Source organism: Papio anubis, chromosome 9, assembly GCF_008728515.1.
Source record: "Papio anubis isolate 15944 chromosome 9, Panubis1.0, whole genome shotgun sequence".
Lineage (NCBI taxonomy): Eukaryota > Metazoa > Chordata > Mammalia > Primates > Cercopithecidae > Papio > Papio anubis.
The window spans coordinates 6439329-6460243 of NC_044984.1; the positions used below are offsets into that span (position 1 = coordinate 6439329).

Sequence of the window (20915 nt, forward strand, 5' to 3'; positions counted from 1 at the left end):
TTTGAGACGGAGTCTCTCTCTGTTGCCCAGGCTGGAGTGCAGTGGCCGGATCTCAGCTCACTGCAAGCTCCGCCTCCCGGGTTTACGCCATTCTCCTGCCTCAGCCTCCCGAGTAGCTGGGACTACAGGCGCCCGCCACCTCGCCCGGCTAGTTTTTTGTATTTTTTAGTAGAGACCGGGTTTCACCATGTTAGTCAGGATGGTCTCGATCTCCTGACCTCATGATCCGCCTGTCTCGGCCTCCCAAAGTGCTGGGATTACAGGCTTGAGCCACAGCGCCCGGCCAGGAAGAACTTTTTAATAGCATCTGCCACAAAGGTAGCAAGGTTCCTGACATGAGAAGGATCCAACCACCGTGGCAGGGTTAGAGGGGAGTCAACTCTTTTTTTTTTTTTTTTTTTGAGACGGAGTCTCGCTCTGTCACCCAGGCTGGAGTGCAGTGGCCGGATCTCAGCTCACTGCAAGCTCCACCTCCCGGGTTCACGCCATTCTCCTGCCTCAGCCTCCCGAGTAGCTGGGACTACAGGCGCCTGCCACCTCGCCCGGCTAAGTTTTTGTATTTTTAGTAGAGACGGGGTTTCACTGTGTTAGCCAGGATGGTCTCGATCTCCTGACCTCGTGATCCGCCCGCCTCGGCCTCCCAAAGTGCTGGGATTACAGGCTTGAGCCACCGCGCCCGGCCCGGAGTCAACTCTTAAAAGTCCAGGCTTTTTTTCCTGCCAGCCCTGCTGAGTAAAGCCTGGTGTCCAGACTGCCCGGGGAGTGCAAAGCCTGCCCACCACATCAGGGAACTGCAGGCAGGGACGGACTCCCTAGCTCAGGCCTTCCCCACCTTCCCCATAGGGGTTCTTTCTGGGAAATTGCCCCTTGCTTCACCCACTCCTGGCCTCCTGCTGTGCCATTTCCAGGAAAGAAGCTAGCATGACCTTCATTGTTCAAGAACCCCAAGTTCTTAGGTCCAGTCTAAACCGTTCCTGGGACTGGATGAAAAATACGTCTGTGGGCTCTGTTTCCCATGACTGTAGGTATGACTGGCCCACTCCTTTCGGTGAAGAAGTCCTTTGTTGACCAGAGAAAAAGGGGCTGCAGTGGGTAACCCTTCCCTTTGGACTCAGCACTTCCTTGGTTAGTCTGAAAAGTCTTCAGTGCTTTGTCCACTTTCCTTGAAGTTAGAAAGCAGCAGAGTCCTGCATGTCCACTTTCCTCCTCTCCCTCTGCTGGGGATGACCCTCGGCAGGTGGGCAGCCCTGGGCAGCTCTGCCTCACTCCAGTTCCTCTAGCTCATCAACTGATTTCCTCGGTAGGAGTCACTCACCGCGCTCCCTGTGATTCACTCACTGGGGCTGGTTAACCTGTTTACCTTCCTGCCTCTCTCCTGAGTAGGAGTGGCCCTGGATCCCTCCCTCCGGCACGCCTGACAAGCTGTCCTCCTAGGACTGCTGCTCTGCCCGCTGGGCTCGCACCAACTGCCCCCGACCCTGGGAGGTCTCTGCCCGATCCCTACTTAAAGTGTAATGGAAAAAAAGAGCTTTGAAATCAAACACACTTGGTTTGTGACTCAGCTGCTAACCTGAGATGCCCTGGCTTTTCTTTGGAGCCTGGCGGGGAGGGGGGAGTGGGGAGGCGAGGGGGAGGGGATTGGGGGGCGGGGGATGATTTCTGAGTCCCAGTTTCACCACTTGCTGTCTGTCTGAAGCTGAGCCAGTTACTTAACTCTCTGGGCCTCAGTTTCCTCATCCATAAAATTAGAGTAATCATGATACCTACTTTCAAGGTGTGTTGTGAGAAATAATTTAAAGCAGATCATCTGATTTAGATTCATTTGTAAAAATGTCTGGCACATAAATATATACAAGCGTTATTACTGTTTTTTTTTTTTCTTTGAGACAGTGTCTCACTCTGTGGCCCAAGCTGGAATGCAGTGGCATGATCTCAGCTCACTGCAACCTCGGCCTCCTGAGGTGATTCTCCTGCCTCAGCCTCCCAAGTAGCTGAGACTACAGGCATGCGTAATCATGCCTGGCTGATTTTTGTATTTTTAGTAGAGATGGGGATTTCACCATGATGGCCAGACTGGTCTTGAACTCCTGGCCTCAAGTGAGGGGCTCTTTTAAACAACCTTGTTTGGGCTCCATCCCAGACCCCTCAATGCCTGCCTTGGCCTCCCAAAGTGCTGGGATTACAGGCGTGAGCCACCGCGCCCGGCAGTTATTTTTTAATTAAATAAATAAATAAATAAATAAATAAATAATGTATGTTCCCTTGTTCAAACTATTTCCTCTTGCCAAGCCTTAATTTTCCCATCTAAAAAAAAAAATGGGAATAATACTGCCCACCTCCCTGCACTTGTCAGTATTAAATGAGAGAGTGTCTATAAAGCACCCAGCTTTAGGGTGTAGCACATCATGTGACAAGGTCAAGCGCGTAGTGTTTGGTGGGTGTTGAATCTCCTTCCCCTGTGCTGGGGAGCCTTCCCCGACTTCCCTCCCCTCCTAGGTGTTCTTGCCTTCCTAACTCCCGCAGCAGCCCTTCAACCAGGAGGGATTCTTTCTGGGCGGATGGCTGCTTCCCAGTCTGCAGTCCCCAGAGGCAGGGCCTCTGGCCTCCTTTCCCTGGCTTTTTCCTGGACTGTCTAGGGACAGCAGAACCTAAGAACTGTGCAGGCCTCGCCCTGTTCACCCCTGCCCTCCCTCTCCATCTCTCACTGACATATTTTCAACCACAAATATTTATTGAGTGCCCACTGCCCCGCCTGCTGTCCTTCCCCCTCCTGCTGCATCCCTCCCCTCCACCAAGGCCTTAAGGGGTGAAGATGTCTGCAGGCACCAGGGGGAGAAAAACGAGGTTGAGGGGAAGTACCCAAGAGAGCTCTGAAATGAGATGGAAACCATGTCTGCCTGGAAATTTCATTCACTCAACGCCCCACATCTTGGGTATTAAAAAGAGGCAGAGTTTTGGGATTAGGCATAAACAGGATGAGTCACAGCTCAGTCACTCTCTCTGTGATGTTGTGACTTGCCTCTCTTTGCCTTAGTTTCCTCAAGTGTAAAATAGGGATGACAATAGCACCAGCCTGGGAAGACGTGAGAATGAAATGAGATGCCAGTGGACACCTTAGCAGTGTCTGTGCACACAGCAGCTTCTTAAGGAAATGGTCCCTACCCGGGACATTATACAGACGTTAATCAACAACATGGCCCGGCTTTTTTTTTCTCTCTCTCTCCTGGACAGGACGTCCCAACCTTTCTCAGTCCGTAACACACCTTTGGACATGATGGAATATGCGAAGGCATACCCACAGCATGACAAATCCCAAGCATCCATAATCGCACACATACGAGTGTGTGCACACACACACACACTCACACCCATAAAGATCTGACACTCCTTGAAGGCACACTAACTCACTATTTTATCATACTTATCCCAGTGTGCCACAGTTACTGGCTTATATGCCTGTCTCTGCCATCTTATTTTATCTGTCTCCAGAACACAGCAAACTACATGCCCTTCAATAAAGGGTGTATGAATTATTCACGAATCCATTTTGCCTGGTGCCTAGCCCTGTGTCTGGCTTGACGCAGGTGTCCCCAAGGTGTGGCATGGCTGGGTGAATGCAAATAAAAGGTATATAAAAACATTCAGCCCTGCCCTCCTCTCTTCTCCACGCTCACCACCCGCTCACCACCCGCTCCGGTTTCCAGACCCAACATTGGCAAAACAGCACTGACGAAACCCAAAACTTCAGGACACACCCAAGCACGTAAAGGTCAGGCACCTGGGCAGGTCAACAGTGCGGCATTTCAGCCTGGGTCTTTTGGGGGAACAGCTTCACAAGGGGCTGCTCTCTAGCCTGACCCATTCTCCTTGTTCTGTAAGGCCCCTGCCTCCAGCCTTTGGGCTCACTTGCAGCCCTAACCTCCACGAACCCCCACTTTGCTTTCTCCATAACAAATTCCCCTTCTAAACAAAGACTGACAGCACTCACCTCTGCAGCACCTGCAAGGCCTCGCCTCCCCTCACCTAGCCTCACCTCTCCATCAGACTCTCCTGTGAGGGGGATGAGGCCGTATACTTTGCTGGCATCTTGCTCCAGAAAAGGATGGAGCTGAGCACACCCCTGCCCTTTTGCAGCACTCCCTCCCACTTGCAGGAGGGAGAAGGGAACGGGAGGGAAGGAGAAGACAGGGCAGGGGAGGGCAACGCTGCTCCAACAACCACACTCTGGGTGAGCCTGGGGTGCTAGGACGGCTCCACTGGGCAGGGACAGCAGTCCAGCAAGCTGGAGGCTCCTCGTTTTGCCAGTGGTGAGCTCTACCTGGGACAGGGGTATCAGCTCCCACCCTCAGGTCTGAGGCTGTGCCTGCCCAGTGAGCACCTCAGCACCCCGGACCACCCTTCCAGGCGCAGGCACCAGGGAATGGGCAGAGGGACTAACTGACCTGTAGGGATTGAGGGTGCAGATGGTCACTGCGGGGAAGACAAGCTTGTCCGAGTTGAGGTTGATGTTGAGGCTGACGGGGTAGCTGAAGTACTCTCCGAAAAGCAGGCCGAATTGCCAGTACATCATGCCAAAGGTGCAGAGCCAGAGCACTGCCCAGAAGGCCGTCTTCATGCGGTTGTGCTGGGAGCACACCAGGCGGATGGCGCCGTGGATGGTGGTATTGTTGCAGAAGAACTCGAAGAGCTCCCGGTAGGAGCGGTGGAACTCGATCAGGGCCTCCTCCTCCGCCGTGGGCTGCTGGGGTGCCGCAGGTTCTGGGCCCAGCCCCTGCTCCTCACGCTTGTCCCCCTTCATGAGCCCTGGGGTGGGCTGTGGAGGGCTAGCGTCCTGCTCCTCCAGCTTGTTCCCCTCCATGAGCCCTGGGGTGGGCTGCAGAGGTCTAGGGTCCTGCTCCTCCAGCTTGTTCCCCTTCATGAGCCCCGGGGCGGATTGGGGAGAGCAAGGGTCAGGGTCAAGGCTGAGCTCTGGGCCCTGAGTGCCCTCTCCCATCACCCCTGGAACCCAAGTGAAGTTGCCCCTGGCCATGCCCACGTCCCACCCTGCGCCCACATTCTCCCACTCCTCCCTCCCTCCTCCACCTTTCCTGGAGCCAGCAGACCTGCGGGAGTTGGGGCCAAAAGTGCCGGAGCTGGGCTTCCCTGGAACAGCCTCTCCTCTGCTTCCCTGAGAGGGCCACCCTTTGGTTTCTGTCCCAGCACCTCCTTTTCTGTCTCTGCCCTCTTCCTTTGATCTTCCTCTGGGATCTGTGTCTCAGCGCCTGCCTCTCACTCCCTCTCTATCTGCCCTGTTTCTCTTTGGGTCTCTCCCAGCTCTCCTCTTCCTGACCTGGCTCCTCTCTCTAATCCCGCCTCTCTTCCTCTTCCCCACTTGCCTTGCCCCTTCTCACTCTAGGCCCTCACCTCCAGCCTCTGGCCCTGACCTCGAGCTGCGTCCTGATTCTGTCTCTACCCCAGGACTGCCGGGCTCCAGGAGGTCTGGGCTGCCTCCAGCTTCCCACTCCCAGGTTGCGGCTGGACTGGGACTGGTTCCTTTCCAGTTGAATCTGGCAGCCAAGCCTCTCCTCCCCCTCACCTGACAGGTGCAGCGGCCGGGCTGGGGAGCCCGCCCGCCGGCCAGCCAGGGATAGAAGCAACAGGAGTCTCATTAACATCTCAATTAAAAGTGAGCAGGGCAGGGGGAGGGGCTGAGGAGGAGTCAGAGCTGGGAGTTTTCCAAAGGAAGGAGGGCTCCCGAGGGCAGGTGAACTGGGAGTACTGGACCTAAGAAGGCAGACTCTGGGCAGGGGCTTTAGATGCAGACCTGACAGGCAAGGAGGCTGGGGGACAGGATGGCAGGTTACCGGCAAAGATCAGAACAAGTAGAAGGATCCTGAGCCCACAGCCAGGAGGGCAACACAAGGAGAAGGGGCCAGCCAGGCTGAGAGGGCCTGGGTGGGGAAACTGGAGGACAAGGGAGACAATAGAGAGGGACAGCAAAGGACGGAGAGATGGGGATGGAGGAGGGGCACTGAGTGAGTAGAGGCGGGTGGGGGGCGGAGGCGGGGGCAATAGGAGGGGCCAGCACCAAAGGGAGTCTCTCTCCAGGCAGGAGAGCAAGGGGGGAGTCCCAAGTGTGCTTCCAGAAACTGGAGTCTCAGCAAGTGGGCAACCCTCTAAGGGTACCCACAGCTCAGCCTCACCCCCAGGCCCTGGAGAGAAGAGAGAAGAGGTCTCTGCAAACCTCCTCCTCACTCATTAAGTGGACGCGGCGCACTCAGGTGGGGCGCATCTGCCTCCTCCTGGTCCCTCCTGTTTCCTGCTGAGTCCTCACCACTCCCTCCAACCTTGTCCAGACCCGGGAGGGGCCCAGGTGAAGCTGGGGGCTAGGCGGGGCCTTAGGACATTCTGTTCTTTTTTACACCATTGGCTGCCAGGCCAGGAATGTGTAATCGCCCCTGTTGTGGTCACAGAGTTGCAGGAATGTGGGCAACCAGAGGCAGCACGAGGGCCAAGCAGGACACTGTGGGCACAGACCCGGAGCCCAGGGAGAGGCAGGGACAGTAGGCACTGAAGGTGCAGGGAGGACGTGGCCAGCGCTGGAAAGGAAGAGAGTGGGCATGGCGCAAGCCTGGACAGGCCCTGGGAGGAGGAGAAATTCACTGATAGGGGCTATATTTTTCTCCAAAATCTCTTTCCAAACTTAATGCAGCAAAAGGATAAGGAGTGGAGTGCCAAGTGGTGAGCAAGGAGAGAAGGGAGGGTCAGAGAATCAGACCCAAAAAGGGCTCTAGGAGACTCTGGAGAACCACCCACACAGCCTGGGCCCTGCACGCAACAGGGAGGCCTGCCGCTCCCTCGAGGGCCCCACAGGAGGCAGCCAGGAGTGCAGGAATGTGGTCGCTGGCTTGTCCTGCCTCCCTCCGCAAGCCCACAGACAAAGGCCCAGCCTGAGCACTGATACACACTGGGGGAGGAGATAGGCCTGCAAATAGGTAGCTGCAATACAATAAGATAAGGTTTCTATTTGTACACTTTAAAAGATCGTCTTTAAAACGGACTTCTAACCAAAGCACAGATCTCAGATTTCTCAGAGATAAGAGATAAGAGCCAAGGGCTGGGGGAGCCTAGGGCTCACTGCAGGAGACTCAGGAAGCCTTCCCAGAGAAGGTGTCCTCTCTGCTGAATCTTGAAGAGCAAGGAGCTTAGCAGGCAAAGAGAGAAGGCGGTACTCCAGGCTCAGGGTCCGACCTGGTCTGTGGCTTCCTCTCTTGCCGCTGTCTCTTGCGACTTCTTAAAGTGAGAGCGGTGTCAACCAGGATTCCAAACCAGGTTCCCTTGCTTACCTTGATACTGCTCATGATACCTCCCCTTGGAAGGGACAGCTGGATTTTTCTTCATTGTCCTGATGAAGAAACTGACCCTTCCCAAGGATAAACCAGTTTTCTGAGGTTAGAAAACAAAATATGAGCAGAGCTATAAACAGAATTCAGAATCCTCCTCCTCTGGCGTTATCTACTTAGCGCTTTAGCCATTTACTTCCTGAGACAGACTCATGGGGGATCGGGGCTCCGCTACACCAGGATGGGAAAGCCGGGAAGGCCTCCCTCACTCCCACACAGAGCCCATGGATTCATCCACTCTCTGGGTGCAGGGTTATCTCCTTGGCTCTGTGAAAAGGTCTCTGCAATGTCCCCGCCACCCCACAGATCCCAGATACTCCTAGAAACTCCAGTCTCCCTCGAGCCAGGTCCTTACATTGGGCATGGTCCTCCCTGCAGACAAGGTGCTCAGCACCCTGGCTGTTTGATCTCAAAGGTTCTGAAAAGCACCTCCCTGCCTTTTCTATTTGCTAGCTCATGCCTGAAATCCAACCACTAGCTGAAGGCAGCATGGCAAATAGTTTTCGTATCAAGGGCTCTGTGAGAAGAATTGCAATGCCTGGTCTGGGCTGAGCCAGAGGGTGGTGACCCTGCCACATCCTGCTCGGTATGGGAGTGGCAATGCAAGCCCAGTGCTGCAGCATTCTAGACCTGGAGTGGGCTAGAGCAGGCTTGGTCTTGTGAGGAAAATAGAAATCTGAGACCTGCGCTTTGGTCAGAAGTCCATTTTAAAGATGATCTTTTGAAAGTGTACAAATAAAACACAAATATGTTTTTGTCATAATACAATTTTTCAGCAATACGGAAGTATGTAGAACAATAAAAGCTTCCCTTTGTCCCCTTCCTTTCCCTCCCCCAAGGGGAGCCACCGTAATTTGTATATCTCTCTGTATCTTTTTGTGTGCCGTTATAAACTTACATGTATTTTTTATTTTTTATTTTATTTTTTTATTTTTTATTTTATTTTTATTTTTTGAGACAAAGTCTGGCTTTGTCGCCCAGGCTGGAGTGCAGTAGCATGATCTCGGCTCACTGCAAGCTCCGCCTCCCGGGTTCACACCATTCTCCTGCCTCAGCCTCCCAAGTAGCTGGGACTACAGGCGCCCACCACCACGCCCAGCTAATTTTTTGTATTTTTAGTAGAAACAGGGTTTCACCGTGTTCGCCAGGATGGTCTCGATCTCCTGACCTTGTGATCTGCCCGCCTCGGCCTCCCAAAGTGCTGGGATAACAGGCGTGAGCCACCGTGCCCGGCCTACATGTATTTTTTAAAAACAAAACATATAGTTCTTTTTTATAAGAGGGACCATGTTATAGGTATGTTTCTACAACTTCCATTTTTGCTTTTATTTTCTTATTTATTTTAGAGACAGGATCATGCACTGTCCTCTAGGCTGGAGTACAGCAGCATGATCATGGCTCACTGCAGCCTCCAACTCCTAGGCTCAAGCAGTCTCCTGCCTCAGCCTCCCAAAGCGCTGGGATTACAACCATGGGAGCCACCATGCTCAGCCCCTATTTTTGCTTTTAAACTATGTGACTTTGAGAAAGGCACTTGAGCTCTGTGGGCCCCGGTGATCTTACCTGAGAAAATGAAAGGGCAAGAAGGGGTGGGTAAGGCAACCCGGATGGGCACAAAGACTTTTTCCAGCTGACCTTGCATCTAGCCCCCTGCTTCACGCATGAGGGGACTGAGGCCCACAGAAGCAAAGTGACTTGGCCACAGTCACCCAGGAGTTAGGGGTGGGGCCAGACTGAAAACTGCGCCACTCCTTTCCAAGCTCAGTTCTCCTTCTCTGACTTTGAGGGAAGTAGTTTTATTCTATAAGAAGTCAAGAGCTTTGTAGACTCTGTCTTGGAAGGACCTCCCGCCTTCCCAGGACTACCCCCAGACTCCCCCAGAGCCCCAGCCCTTCCCGCCAACCCAGGGCTGCCTTCCCCTCCCAACACCAGCTATCCTCTAACCCTGTGGTGTGGCCATAAGATATGCACGGCTGCAGGGAGAGAAGTGAAACCAGAGGGGCTGCCGTGGGATGAGGGTTATGAGTGCACAGGGTCTTCCTGCCTCTTGTTCTCCGCGGACAGGAGATGACGGAAGTAATCACTCCAGCCTCCTAGGGAGAGCCCATCTCTGCACTTACCACTGTTTACTATTATTTATTATTATTATCCTGATGTATGTGTGTTTGTACATATGCAGGGACAGAGACCAGGTGTATTCATCTTGGTGACCTCAGTGTCTAGTGGTCACTGTTTGCCGACCCACTCTGTGGAAGACAGCAGAACTAGCATCTTTGCTAGTTTATCTTTGACAGAGCAGGATATGCTATGAAAAAGCATCTGCAAAACTTCAAACACCCTAACTTCCTCTGACAACCCATTTATTTGTGGTCTATTAATTTGTCTAAATTTTCTTCGCTTTTCCCTGTTCACTTCTATCCTTTCCAGGATGAGAATCAGTTACTTAGTTAAATGCAAGTCTTTATTCTTACTACTTGGAGCTAATTAGCCACTTCACACTGGGGGCTGCCCACTGTGGAAGACAACAGTCTTTTCAGCTGCCCTTAGTGGTACAGATTTCTCTTTCATTTAAAACGATGGACCAGAAAAATGCCACTCTTCATCTAGTCCCCTGGCAGTTTACTTAGAAGTTCACTCCTAGAAGTTGATCGCTTTGAGTTAAGACAGGGTTTATCAACCTTGGCACTATTGACATTTTCAGCTGTATCTTTCTTTGTGGTGGGACAGGATGATTCTGTCCTATCTACAATCCTGTGCATTGTAGGACGTTCAGCAGCATCCCTGGCTTCCATCTATTAGATGCTAGTAGCACCTCCTGAGTCATTGTGACCAAGACATCTCCAAATATTGCCAAATGACTTCTGGGGGGCAAAGTCACCCCCGTTGAAAAGACTCGGTTAAGGCATTGTCACCACTGAAAATGCAAATACTCTGGAAAAAGACAACCCTCATCAGTTATGCACTTCTGGGTGTTTGCCAGACCCTTTCCAAGAGCACTAGTCAGCTAAGAGCAGAGTGGAGAAGAAGAGAGAAGAAATAGTATTTTTCTTCTGGCCGGGTGCAGTGGCTCATGCCTGTAATCCAAGCACTTTGGGAGGTTAAGGTGTATGAATGACATGAGGCCAGGAATTCAAAAACAGCCTGGCCAACATGGCAAAACACCATCTCTACTAAAAATACAAAAACTAGCTGGGCCTGTTGGCGCATGCCTGTAGTCCCAGCTACTCAACTTGGGAGGCTGAGGCCAGGAAAATCACTTGAACCTGGGAGGCAGAGGTTGCAGTAAGCTGAGATTGTACCATTGCACTCCAGCCTGGGTGACAGACTGAGACTCTGTCTCAAAAAGAAAAAAAAAGAAGAAGAATCCATTCCCACCAACCCCCTTTCTGGATGCCTCATGGGCCTGTGGAAAGAAGGCGCTCTCAGCAGCTCCCTCGGAAGAAGTCCTGGTAGAAGAGTCCCACCCTCACACACCTTTTAGGAGTCCTGGGGCGCTCGGTCTGGGTCTGGTGTTGCTCAGTGGAAATCAGTCTCAGGGAGACTGGTGAAGAACACAAAAGGAAAGAAACAAAGACAATGCCCTGCCCGTGGTGAACTTGTGAATTTCTCACCCCTGTGAGTCTCCCTTTATCCTCCTGGGGATGGCCGGGCATTGTGGTAGCCAGTTATTGGTAAGATTTGTCTTTCATGATCCAGCTGGGAAACAAGAAACACTCTTTCAAAGTCTTTCAAACAAAGGAATTTAACACAGAGAACTAACTGGTCCATGGGTGATGGAGGAGTTGAGAAGCCAATGGGAGGTAGCTCAGAAAACAGCAGAGCAGGAAACAGCTACCATCTCTAGGCCTGGAAAGACAGCAGGGTGATGTAGCATCAAAGACCAGGAAGCCTCCGGAGCCATTTGGCAGGAACTAAATAGTGTGGACTTCTGGTAGGAGATGGGATTATGGAACGGGGAAGGAAGGAAGACAACCAACTGCAGGTGAAGCCAGAAAGCAGAGAGGGGAGAAATAGCCCGGCTGCTTCTCTCCTCCCACCCCACCTCCGTCCCACAGATCTGCAGGCAAACCAGCAGCCGACTGAACAATAAAGAGGCCACAGAGATAAAGTGATGGGGCCAGGATCAAAACCCAGATCTCAGGGCTCATTCCTTAGGGTGTAGAGAGTCCGTGAGGGCTGAAGCGCCAGCTTAGGGCTGGCAGCAGAAAGAAGGATACAGTCCAGCCAGCTGGGGTTAAAAGGGGTCTGACATAGTGGTTACCTCTGAAGCAGGAAGCTTTGACTGGGAAGGGCATGTAGCAACCTTTTGTAGTTCAAGGAACATTCTGGCGCCGGGTGTGGTGGCTCACGCCTGTAATCCCAGCACTTTGGGAGGCCAAGGCGGGTGGATCACGAGATCAGGAGTTCAAGACCAGCCTGGCCAACGTGGTGAGACCCCGTCTCTACTAAAAATACAAAAATAGCCAGGTGTGGTGGCGGGCGCCTGTAATCCCAGCTACTCGGGAGGCTGAGGCAGAGAATTGTTTGAACCCAGGAGGCAGAGGTTGCAGCGAGCCGAGATCATGCCACTGCACTCCAGCCTGGGTGACAGAGCAAGACTCCGTATAGAAAAGAGGAGAGGAGAGGAGAGGAGAGGAGGGGAGGGGAGGGGAGGGGAGGGGAGGGGAGGGAGGAGAGGAGAAGAGACGTTCTGGAACAATTGAGGGATTGCAAGAATACACAAAAGTGAAGACTCTCTGAGCTGTATCTGTAAGATCAGTGTACCTCATGTGTTTCACTGTATTATATGTTACACCTCTATTAAAAGAAAGGGTCTCAGCACGTAAGACAGGGTGGGGAAAAGAGGAAAAATAGAAAAGAGAAAGAGTCCCTGTCTTTTAGAGTAAACTCCTGAAATATTTTCAAATGAAATGATATGATGTCTGGGATTTACTTCAAAATAATCACGAGGGATTCGAAGAGTGTGTGTGTTGGTGGGGGAGGGACTATACAGAATAAATGAAACTGACGGTGAGTTGAAGCTGCGTAAGGAGTATACGGGAGACTCCAAATATTACTTTTTCTCTTTTGCTATATTAACTTGCATGTGAAATTTCCACAGTAAAAAGTAAAAAGAAGAGAGAGAAAAAAGGGCCTAGGGTCACAACACACATACTCCTTTACGCATGTAAGAGCTCAGTGGGGCATCTCACCCCAGCCCCCAGCGCTCGCGCAGCGCACGCTGTTCTGACACTTCTGCCCTTTCCAGCCATCTTTGGCCCATGTGTACAGTGAGCTGCCTGCACCAGGTGAGGGGAGACAGCCTCACAGAGTGACATGCCTACAGCCTAGGCAGGTCCTTTCCCCGTTTTGTGACCTCCCCTCCCCATGCACACTTCCCATCACTTGCACCTGTCCAGACATCAGACCCGAAGTTAGACAGACCAGTGTAAGGATGAGTGCTGAACAGAGTCCTTCAGGGCGGGGGATGGTGCCCAAGTGACCGATCGCAAGAGACGTTAACCCCTCATCCCAAGGGAGACACCCCTGAGCCACAAGGAGGTGGCAGGACTGCTGGAATGAGTTGGGACCTAGACATCAGGAGACCCAGATTGTAGCCGGCCCTGCTGTGGACTGGCTCTGTGACGTGGCCATCACTCCTTTATTCCATAAATACCTCTTGGGCACATGGTATGTACCAGACTCTGCTAAGCATGGGGAACACATACTTGAAGATTCAGCCTGGGCCATGGCGGCCCTCACGGCCTGGTAGGAAGCAGACAAGACAGCCAGGTACAGAGGGCAGTCTTCACGGGGACTGTACAACCTAGGGCAGAGGACGCCTTCCAGAGCCTCAGTGAAGCCTCCAGGACAGGTGGGAGTCAGGAAGACAGAAACTTGGGGACTAGAGAACCACGTGTAAAAGGGGGCAGCTGCAAGTAGCTCCATGGGTGGATGGGCTGTTGAGGGAGATGGGAGGATGAAAGGAACCAGACCAAGCCACCCTGGAATTCCATTCCCCTCATGTGTCACCCTTAGCTTCCCTCTCCATGCTTAAGGTGAGGGGGCTGCACTGGGTGGGCTCTCAGCTTTCTCCAGTTCTAAGGGGTTTGAAAGTTCATGGCCAAAGAAGCCAGAGCAGAGGGCCTGAGTGGCCAGGTCCAGCCTGCTGGCCCCAGGACTCCCTTCCGCATACCCTCCCCGCCTCTTTGGGAGGGAGGTTCCCTGAGGACAGGGAGCAGGGCGAGCTGCAGAGCTCTCAAGGGTCTCCTGGGTGACCTGTGCCCACTCCTGTGTGGATTGGGCTGGGTTGGTAGCGTGGGGGGCTGGCTGACTTGCTAGTCCCTTGTAATTTGTCTGACAAAGTCCCAAAGCAGGGCAGGACAACAGGGGAGGAACCCGGGCGTCTGCCAGCCGGTTCTCTTTGGTCTCAGAGCTGCTTCTGCGGCCTTGCAGTCCCTGCGCCCTGCCCTCTCCATGATCGCCCGTCCTGGGCCCCTCGCTTTCCAGATCCCGCATCCATCTGTCCCCTGCGCTCTCTGAAACTCCCTCTGCTCCCCCTGCGAGGCTTGTCCAAGGGCTGACCCCGGGCCTGCCGGCCTTCCCTCGGCTGGGCCCGGGCTGTCCGCAGTCCGCTCTCCTGGTCGGGCTTCCGAAGAAGGGAGGAGGCCGGTTCCGGCCCCGCGGCCCTCACGTGCTTTCCCGGCCGCCCCTCCCGCCCCGCATCGAGGCAGACAAGCCTGTTCCTCTTCCCTTGGCTGCGATTGCGACAGGCCGGCCTGGCTCCCAGCGCTCCCTGTCCCCGCCCCGCGGCCAGCTCGCTCCACTCCCACTTCCTGAGCTCCGCCGTGGGAGCCCTGGAGGCCCGGCCTGGCCGCTCCCGGCCCTGGGGGGCACATCGGCCCTGAGTCCCGTCCCAGGCTCTGGGCTCAGGCAGCTGCCGCCACCGCTGCCCAGGGCGTCGGGCCTCCTGCCTTCCTCCCAGGCCCCCACGCTGCTGGCCGCCTGGCCGAGTGGCCGCCATGCGCCTGCCTTGGGCCACCTCTGCCCCCGGCCTGGCCTGGGGGCCTCTGATGCTGGGTCTCTTCGGGCTCCTGGCAGCATCCCAGCCCCAGGTGGTGAGGAAGGGGCCTGGTAGGAGTGGGCGAGGGTGGGGAAGAGGGATCTGGGCAGGCTTCGCTGCATTCCCTCTGCCCTCCCAAGCTGACGCCTGACTAATTCTTCTCTCCTCTTCTCCATCTCCCTCTGAAGGTGCCTCCATACGGATCGGAGAACCAGACCTGCAGGGACCAGGAAAAGGAATACTATGAGCCCAGGCACCGCATCTGCTGCTCCCGCTGCCCGCCAGGTGAGAGGCAATAGCAGGACGAACCTGGGCCTCGGAAGTGGGTCACAGGGTCTCCAGCCCCCTTGAGGCCTCAGAGGGAGGGTGGGCACTGTCCCCCAGGAAAACTGGCTGCTGGAGAGGAGCATGGGAAACCCTAGACATCAGGTGGAGGAGATAGGACTGGCCCTCCCCACTGGGCCTCCTCTTTCCTTACCTCACTGAGAGGGAGCCAGAGGGCCACGGGCAGGATGATGGGGGGCCAGAGAGACCGAGGGAAAGGCCAGGGTCACACCACAGGCAGCAGAGGTGAGGGTAGACCCTGTCTCCTGAAGCTCTACTACCACACTCACGTTCTAGGCACCTATGTCTCAGCTAAATGTAGCCGCAGCCGAGACACAGTTTGTGCCACATGTGCCGAAAATTCCTACAACGAGCACTGGAACTACCTGACCATCTGCCAGCTGTGCCGCCCCTGTGACCCAGGTGAGTGGGGATGTGCCTGCGGGGGGCTGGATCCCCTGGAGCTCGGCCCCCCCCAAGCCCTCCCGTCTCCCCACCAGTGATGGGCCTCGAGGAGATTGCCCCCTGCACAAGCAAACGGAAGACCCAGTGCCGCTGCCAGCCGGGAATGTTCTGTGCTGCCTGGGCCCTCGAGTGTACACACTGCGAACTACTTTCTGACTGCCCGCCTGGCACTGAAGCCGAGCTCAAAGGTCAGAGGTCCCTGAGGGGCTGGATGTGAAAAGGAGGCTGGGTGCCAGGGATGGCAAGTGGGAGAAGGGAATATGGTACTGTGTCCACAGCGACCCCCCAGGTCCTTGGCTTAAAATTCCTCTTCTCATTCCATGCAGAGGCTCCCAGAAGGGTTCTGGAGGGACATGAAACTGGGACAGGTGCAGGGGGCACACCAGGGGTTTCTTCTCAGTACTGAGAAGCTGGGGCAAAATGGTAAGCTGTAGGCCAGGTGCGGTGGCCCACGCCTGTAATCCCAGCACTTTGGGAGACTGAGGCAGGTGGATCATGAGGTCAGGAGACCGAGACCATCCAGACTAACAAGGTGAAACCCCGTCTCTACTAAAAATACAAAAAATTAGCCGGGCGTGGTGGTGGGTGCCTGTAGTCTCAGCTACTCGGGAGGCGGAGGCAGGAGAATGGCATGAACCCGGGAGGTGGAGCTTGCAGTGAGCCGAGATCGCGCCACTGCAGTCCAGCCTGGACAACAGAGTGAGACTCCTTCTAAAAAAAAAAAAAAAAAAAAGGTAGGCAGCAAAGCAGAGCTTGGGAAAGGTGAGGCGAGAGCTACGGAATGGGGTGGATGGGCAAGGAGGAGGCCATCCTGAGGCTTAAAGGAAACTCACAGCCCGGCAAAGGGCTCCTCCCTTTTGCCAATTCACCCTGGCTGGCCTGCCTTTCTCTTGGCAGATGAAGTTGGGAAGGGTAACAACCACTGCGTCCCCTGCAAGGCAGGACACTTCCAGAATACTTCCTCCCCCAGCGCCCACTGCCAGCCCCACACCAGGTGAGTGCGGCCCCACCCGTGCTCCTTCCACCCTCTGAGAAGCCTCAGCTGCGAACAACCCCCAGCCCCCATCCTTGACACTGTGGACTTGACTCACCACTTTCAGCCGCCCCGCATGCCCACTGGGACACTGGTGGGCCAGGGCGTGAAAAGCTCATCATCTCTTTTTTCCTCTGCAGGTGTGAGGACCAAGGTCTGGTGGAGGCAGCTCCAGGCACTGCCCAGTCGGACACAACCTGCAGAAATCCATCAGAGTCGCTGCCCCCAGAGATGTCAGGTGAGGGTCCAGGGCTGAGGGAAACAGAGGGGTGCCTTGGAAAATGCCTTAATGCTCCACATCTAAAAAAAATGGGGAAAAGATTAATCCTTCCTTCCCAGAATTGGAGCAAGAAGAAAAGTTCCTTACAGAAAAAAGTAGAGTATCCCTAGGCTAGTTTACACACACACACACACACACACACACACTCTTACTTTTAAAATTATATATACTGTAATACTATGTAAAGGAACACATCCCTTGGCATTTTAGAGCTGGAATTGTAGAGTATGTAAGCTAACCTTCTCATCTTATATATGAAAAACGGATGCTCAAAGAAGTGAAGCGACTTAAAAGTCACACAGCTGGGCAGGAAACCAAAGCCCAGACTCCCAGTCCAGTTTCTCCCCAGGCCTCCCATTCCATATTCCCTTAGGCTACAGATTTACATGAATGAGAAGGGGAAAAATGCCCAGCAGAGAAATGCGCCAGTCCTCCCACCCTTCCCCAGGCGTACTTGAAGGGCACTGGAGACTCCATGCTATTGCTGGCAGCTCTGGTACCCAGAGAAGGAGAAATTACCCACTGCTACAGATCAAAGCTGGAGAAGCTGAACTCCAGCCTCTTTCTCTTCCCCTCCTAGAATCTGCCCTGAGCAAGGGGGTGGAGAACTTGCAAGCCCTGCTCTCCCAGGTGACCACAGGCAGTTCCAAAGCAAGGTTCCCCACTCTCTCATACCCGTAAACACCCTCACAGGTATAGCAGGGCAACCCTAGCTCCTCTACAGCGGCCCTTCTGTACAATGGCTGAGGCCACAACTCCAAGCCCCACCCTTCCCGACTGTCTCCCAATCCCACTTCCAGACCTTGAAAATCAGCTGCCCAAGCTCTCATCCTGCACGCACAAGCCTGCCCAATCCTGATCTCTGAGCAGGAGGGCACCAGCACCACCCCCAAACATGCCCATCCATGATACAGTCTCTCCTGGCTGCCAAGAGGTCCTCAAGTCCAACTTAGTTCCCCTTCTCTGTAACCCAAGGGAAGTTTCTCTCATTCTGCCTTTAGGAGCTGCAGTGTGGCTAGAAGAAAAAAAAGCTGCTCCCTTTTCTCTGTCTGGGTTGCCCAGGGATCTGGAAAGCTCTTCCTTCTCCTCCCCTCTGTCCTTTTTGGGGCTGTGATCACCCCTCCTGTTTGCTGTCCTGGCAGAAACCATGCTGATGCTGGCCATCCTGCTGCTACTGGCCTTCTTTCTGCTCCTTGCCACCATCTTTGCCTGCATCTGGAAGAGCCACCCTTCTCTTTGCAGGAAACTGGGTAGGAAGGGGTCAGCTGCAGTGGATGGGTTGGTGGTGGGAGGCGGAGGGAGGAATATTCAACTTCCCCGGTGCAACCCTCCACACCCTCAAGACTCCCAAAGCCTACCCCCTACATAGATATCCTTATCTTCATCCAGCTGCTTATTCTGAGGCTGGAGATGAGAGTGACAGTGGCTTGTTCCTCTGGCCCCCGGGTGGTCAAGTTGCTACACACTGTGGTGGGGTGTGGAGGCTGAAAGGCTAGGTCTGAGGCCTGCCCGGGAGCCTACACCCATTTCGTTCTCCATTGCAGGATCGCTGCTCAAGAGGCGTCCACAGGTAATGGCGGGGGCTGAGAAGGCAGCAAGGAGGGGAAGAGGTGATGAGAGTACAAAGCGGGAGCAGACAGGAAAAGAGTATGCAGGCTGACTCCACACTCATTCATTCATTCATTCAACTGATGATTGACTGAACATGCCATGTGCCAGGCACTGTCCTAGGCACTGGGGGTACCTCCTCTCCTGGAGTCCACATGCCCGTGGAGCCAGAATAAAGTTAAACCACATATCAGGTGGTATAATTGCTAAATAAAGCAGGTAAGGGCTCAAAGAGTGACAGTGGCAAAGGAGGGGGGTATTTTAGACAGAGGGGACAGTGAAGGCCTCTCTGAGAACCTGGTATTTGAGCGGAGAGCTGAAGAAGCGAGGAGCCAGCCATGGGGTTATCTGGGGGGAAAGTGCTCCAGGAAGAGGGAGCATCCAGTGCGAAGACCCTGAGGCAGGGGCATGGGGAGGAGCAGAGGCAGGTGGTGAGATGCCAAAGCATGGAGTGGGGTACGTACGAGAACTAAAGAAAGATGAGCCAGCCTGGGCAACACAGCCAGACCCCATCTCTACCCAAAATGTTGTTTCAAGTTAGCCAGGCAGGGCCAGGCACGGTGGCTCATGCCTGTAATCCCAGCACTTCAGGAGGCCAAGGCGGGTGGATCACTTGAGGTCAGGAGTTTGAGACCAGCCTGGCCAACATGGTGAAACCCTATCTCTACTAAAAATACAAAAATTAGCCGGGCTTGGTGGCAGGCACCTGTAATCCCAGCTACTCGGGAGGCTGAGGCAGGAGAATTGCTTGAACCCGGGAGGCGGAGGTTGCAGTTGAGCTGAGATTATGCCACTGCACTCTAGCCTGGGTGACAGAGTGAGACTCTGTCTCAAAAACAAAACAAAACAAAACAAAAGAAAACAGTTAGCCAGGCAGTCCCAGCTACTCAGGAGGCTGAGGCTAGAGGATCACTTGAGTCCAAGAGTTCTTGGGCCTGCAGTGACCTATGACTGCACCACTGCAGTGCAGTCTGGGTGACAGAGCCCGACCCTGTCTCAATAAAGAAAGAAAGAGAGAAAGAGAAAAAGAGAGAAAAAGGAGGGAGGGAGGGAGGGAGGGAGAAAAAAGGGTCTGGGGCCCTTGTCATTGTTTGGGTCTCCATCTCTTCCCTGCAGGGAGAGGGACCTAATCCTGTAGCTGCAGGCTGGGACCCTCCAAAGGCCAATCCACAGTACCCTGACCTGGTAGAGCCATTGCTACCCATCTCTGGAGATGTTTCCCCAGTATCCACTGGGCTTCCCACAGCCCTAGTTTCGGAGGAAGGGGTGCCGCAGCAGCAGAGTCCTCTGGACCTGACCAGGGAGCCGCAGTTGGAACCTGGGGAGCAGAACCAGGTGGCCCACGGTGAGCCTGGGGCAGGGAGAAGAGAGGAAGGATGGGGAAGGATGGGGAGAGAGGGATGACTGGCAGAGAGAGACTGTGGGCCAGATGCAATAAAAAGACCAAAACAGAGGCAGACAGAGACTCTGCTGCCAGTCAGTGTCACAACTAGAGAAAAAGGAAGAGACTGGAAAGCCCAGAAACAGAAATGAACACAGAGCTCAAGAAACCAGCAGCAAGCAGGAGAGGGGCAGGGCCGGGGGAAAGGCGAGAAGAAGGTAGGAGTTCAAGAAGCAGCGGGCCTGAACTGGGGGCCTTCCTTCCTCAACACTCTGCCTCCTTTCCTACAGGTACCAATGGCATTCATGTCACTGGCGGGTCTATGACTATCACTGGCAACATCTACATCTACAATGGACCAGTACTGGGGGGACCACCAGGTCCTGGAGATCTCCCAGCTACCCCCGACCCGCCATACCCCATTCCCGAAGAGGGGGACCCTGGCCCTCCCGGGCTCTCTACTCCCCACCAGGAAGATGGCAAGGCTTGGCACCTGGCGGAGACAGAGCACTGTGGTGCCACGCCCTCTAACAGGGGCCCAAGGAGCCAATTTATCACCTATGACTGATGGCGTCTGAGAAAAGGCAGAAGATTGGAGGCACAAGGGCACCTTCTCCCTTGAGGCCACCCTGCCCATGTGGGATTCACAGGGGGCCTGAGTAGGGCCCGGGGAGGCACAGCCCTAAGGGACGAAAGCTCAGACACCTCCGAGAGCAGGTGGGCACTGGCTGGGTACGATGCCCTCCACAGGACTCTCCCTACTGCCTGAGCAAACCTGAGGCCTCCTGGCAGACCCGCCCACCCACTGGGGCTGCTCAGCCTCGGGCACGGACAGGGCACATGATACCAACTGCTGCCCACTATGGCACGCCGCACCGGAGCACGGCACCGAGGGAGCCGCCACATGGTCACCTCCAAGGACGTCACCGGGCCCTCTAAAGGATTCATGGTGCTCATCCCCAAGCTTCAGAGGCCCTTTGGGGTTCCACACTTCACATGGACTGAGGTAGACCCTGCATGAGGATGAAATTATAGGGAGGACGCTCCTTCCCTCCCCTCCTAGAGGAGAGGAAAGGGAGTCATTAACAACTAGGGGGTTGGGTAGGATTCCTAGGTGTGGGGAAGAGTTTTGGAAGGGGAGGAAAATGGCGAGTGTATTTATATTGTAACCACATGCAAATAAAAAGAATGGGACCTAGATAATTTATTTTCTTGGGATTTATACAGAAACACTATTCCATGGAGACAGTCCCAAAGACAAAGGTCAAGACACTAAAATATAATCCCATAAAGGTATTTCAATGAGGAACTGGTGGGTATAGTCCAGGAAATAACAGTCGAGTCAGCGATGGCTGACAACGTGCCTGGCAGTGTTCTCAATGTCTTACAATGCTAACTTA

At 54.2% G+C, this 20915-nt stretch overlaps 2 protein-coding genes across 7 annotated transcripts; one reads left to right on the forward strand and one right to left on the reverse strand.

Annotated features, from left to right (window-relative positions):
• Positions 1–2050: 2050 nt before the first annotated feature.
• LOC116268825 (amiloride-sensitive sodium channel subunit alpha-like) lies at positions 2051–7816 on the reverse strand. Of its 4 annotated transcripts, XM_031650220.1 has the most exons (3): positions 7738–7816; positions 7326–7425; positions 2051–4912 (listed from the first exon to the last, which is right to left on the reverse strand). In XM_031650220.1, the coding sequence occupies exons 2-3, from the start codon at positions 7338–7340 to the stop codon at positions 4346–4348; spliced, it is 582 nt and encodes a 193-aa protein (XP_031506080.1). In that variant the 5' UTR covers positions 7341–7425; positions 7738–7816; the 3' UTR covers positions 2051–4345. The 4 variants fall into 4 exon arrangements, with proteins under 4 accessions (XP_031506080.1, XP_031506083.1, XP_031506082.1 ...); XM_031650223.1 differs by lacking the exons at positions 7326–7425; positions 7738–7816 and adding an exon at positions 5576–7250 and having other exon boundaries at positions 2052–4912; XM_031650222.1 differs by lacking the exons at positions 7326–7425; positions 7738–7816 and adding an exon at positions 5404–5569 and having other exon boundaries at positions 2052–4912.
• Positions 7817–13819: 6003 nt separating this feature from the next.
• Positions 13820–20715, forward strand: LOC116268824 (tumor necrosis factor receptor superfamily member 3). 3 transcript variants are annotated; one of them, XM_031650217.1, is made up of 10 exons: positions 13820–14479; positions 14613–14709; positions 15046–15171; positions 15249–15401; positions 16111–16207; positions 16387–16484; positions 17669–17776; positions 18071–18096; positions 19251–19479; positions 19806–20715. In XM_031650217.1, exons 1-10 carry the CDS (start codon positions 14384–14386, stop codon positions 20081–20083), a joined length of 1308 nt encoding a protein of 435 aa, XP_031506077.1. In that variant the 5' UTR covers positions 13820–14383; the 3' UTR covers positions 20084–20715. The 3 variants fall into 3 exon arrangements, with proteins under 3 accessions (XP_031506077.1, XP_031506078.1, XP_031506079.1); XM_031650218.1 differs by having other exon boundaries at positions 13820–14476; XM_031650219.1 differs by lacking the exon at positions 17669–17776.
• Positions 20716–20915: the final 200 nt, after the last annotated feature.

Bases quoted from the DNA above. Each gene is read 5' to 3' on its own strand.
- LOC116268824 (XM_031650217.1), top strand. From the start codon at position 14,384: ATGCGCCTGCCTTGGGCCACCTCTGCCCCCGGCCTGGCCTGGGGGCCT. The intron at 16,208-16,386 runs GTGAGTGCGGCC...TTTCCTCTGCAG, and splicing joins CACTGCCAGCCCCACACCAG to GTGTGAGGACCAAGGTCTGG. The intron at 16,485-17,668 runs GTGAGGGTCCAG...CTGTCCTGGCAG, and splicing joins GCTGCCCCCAGAGATGTCAG to AAACCATGCTGATGCTGGCC.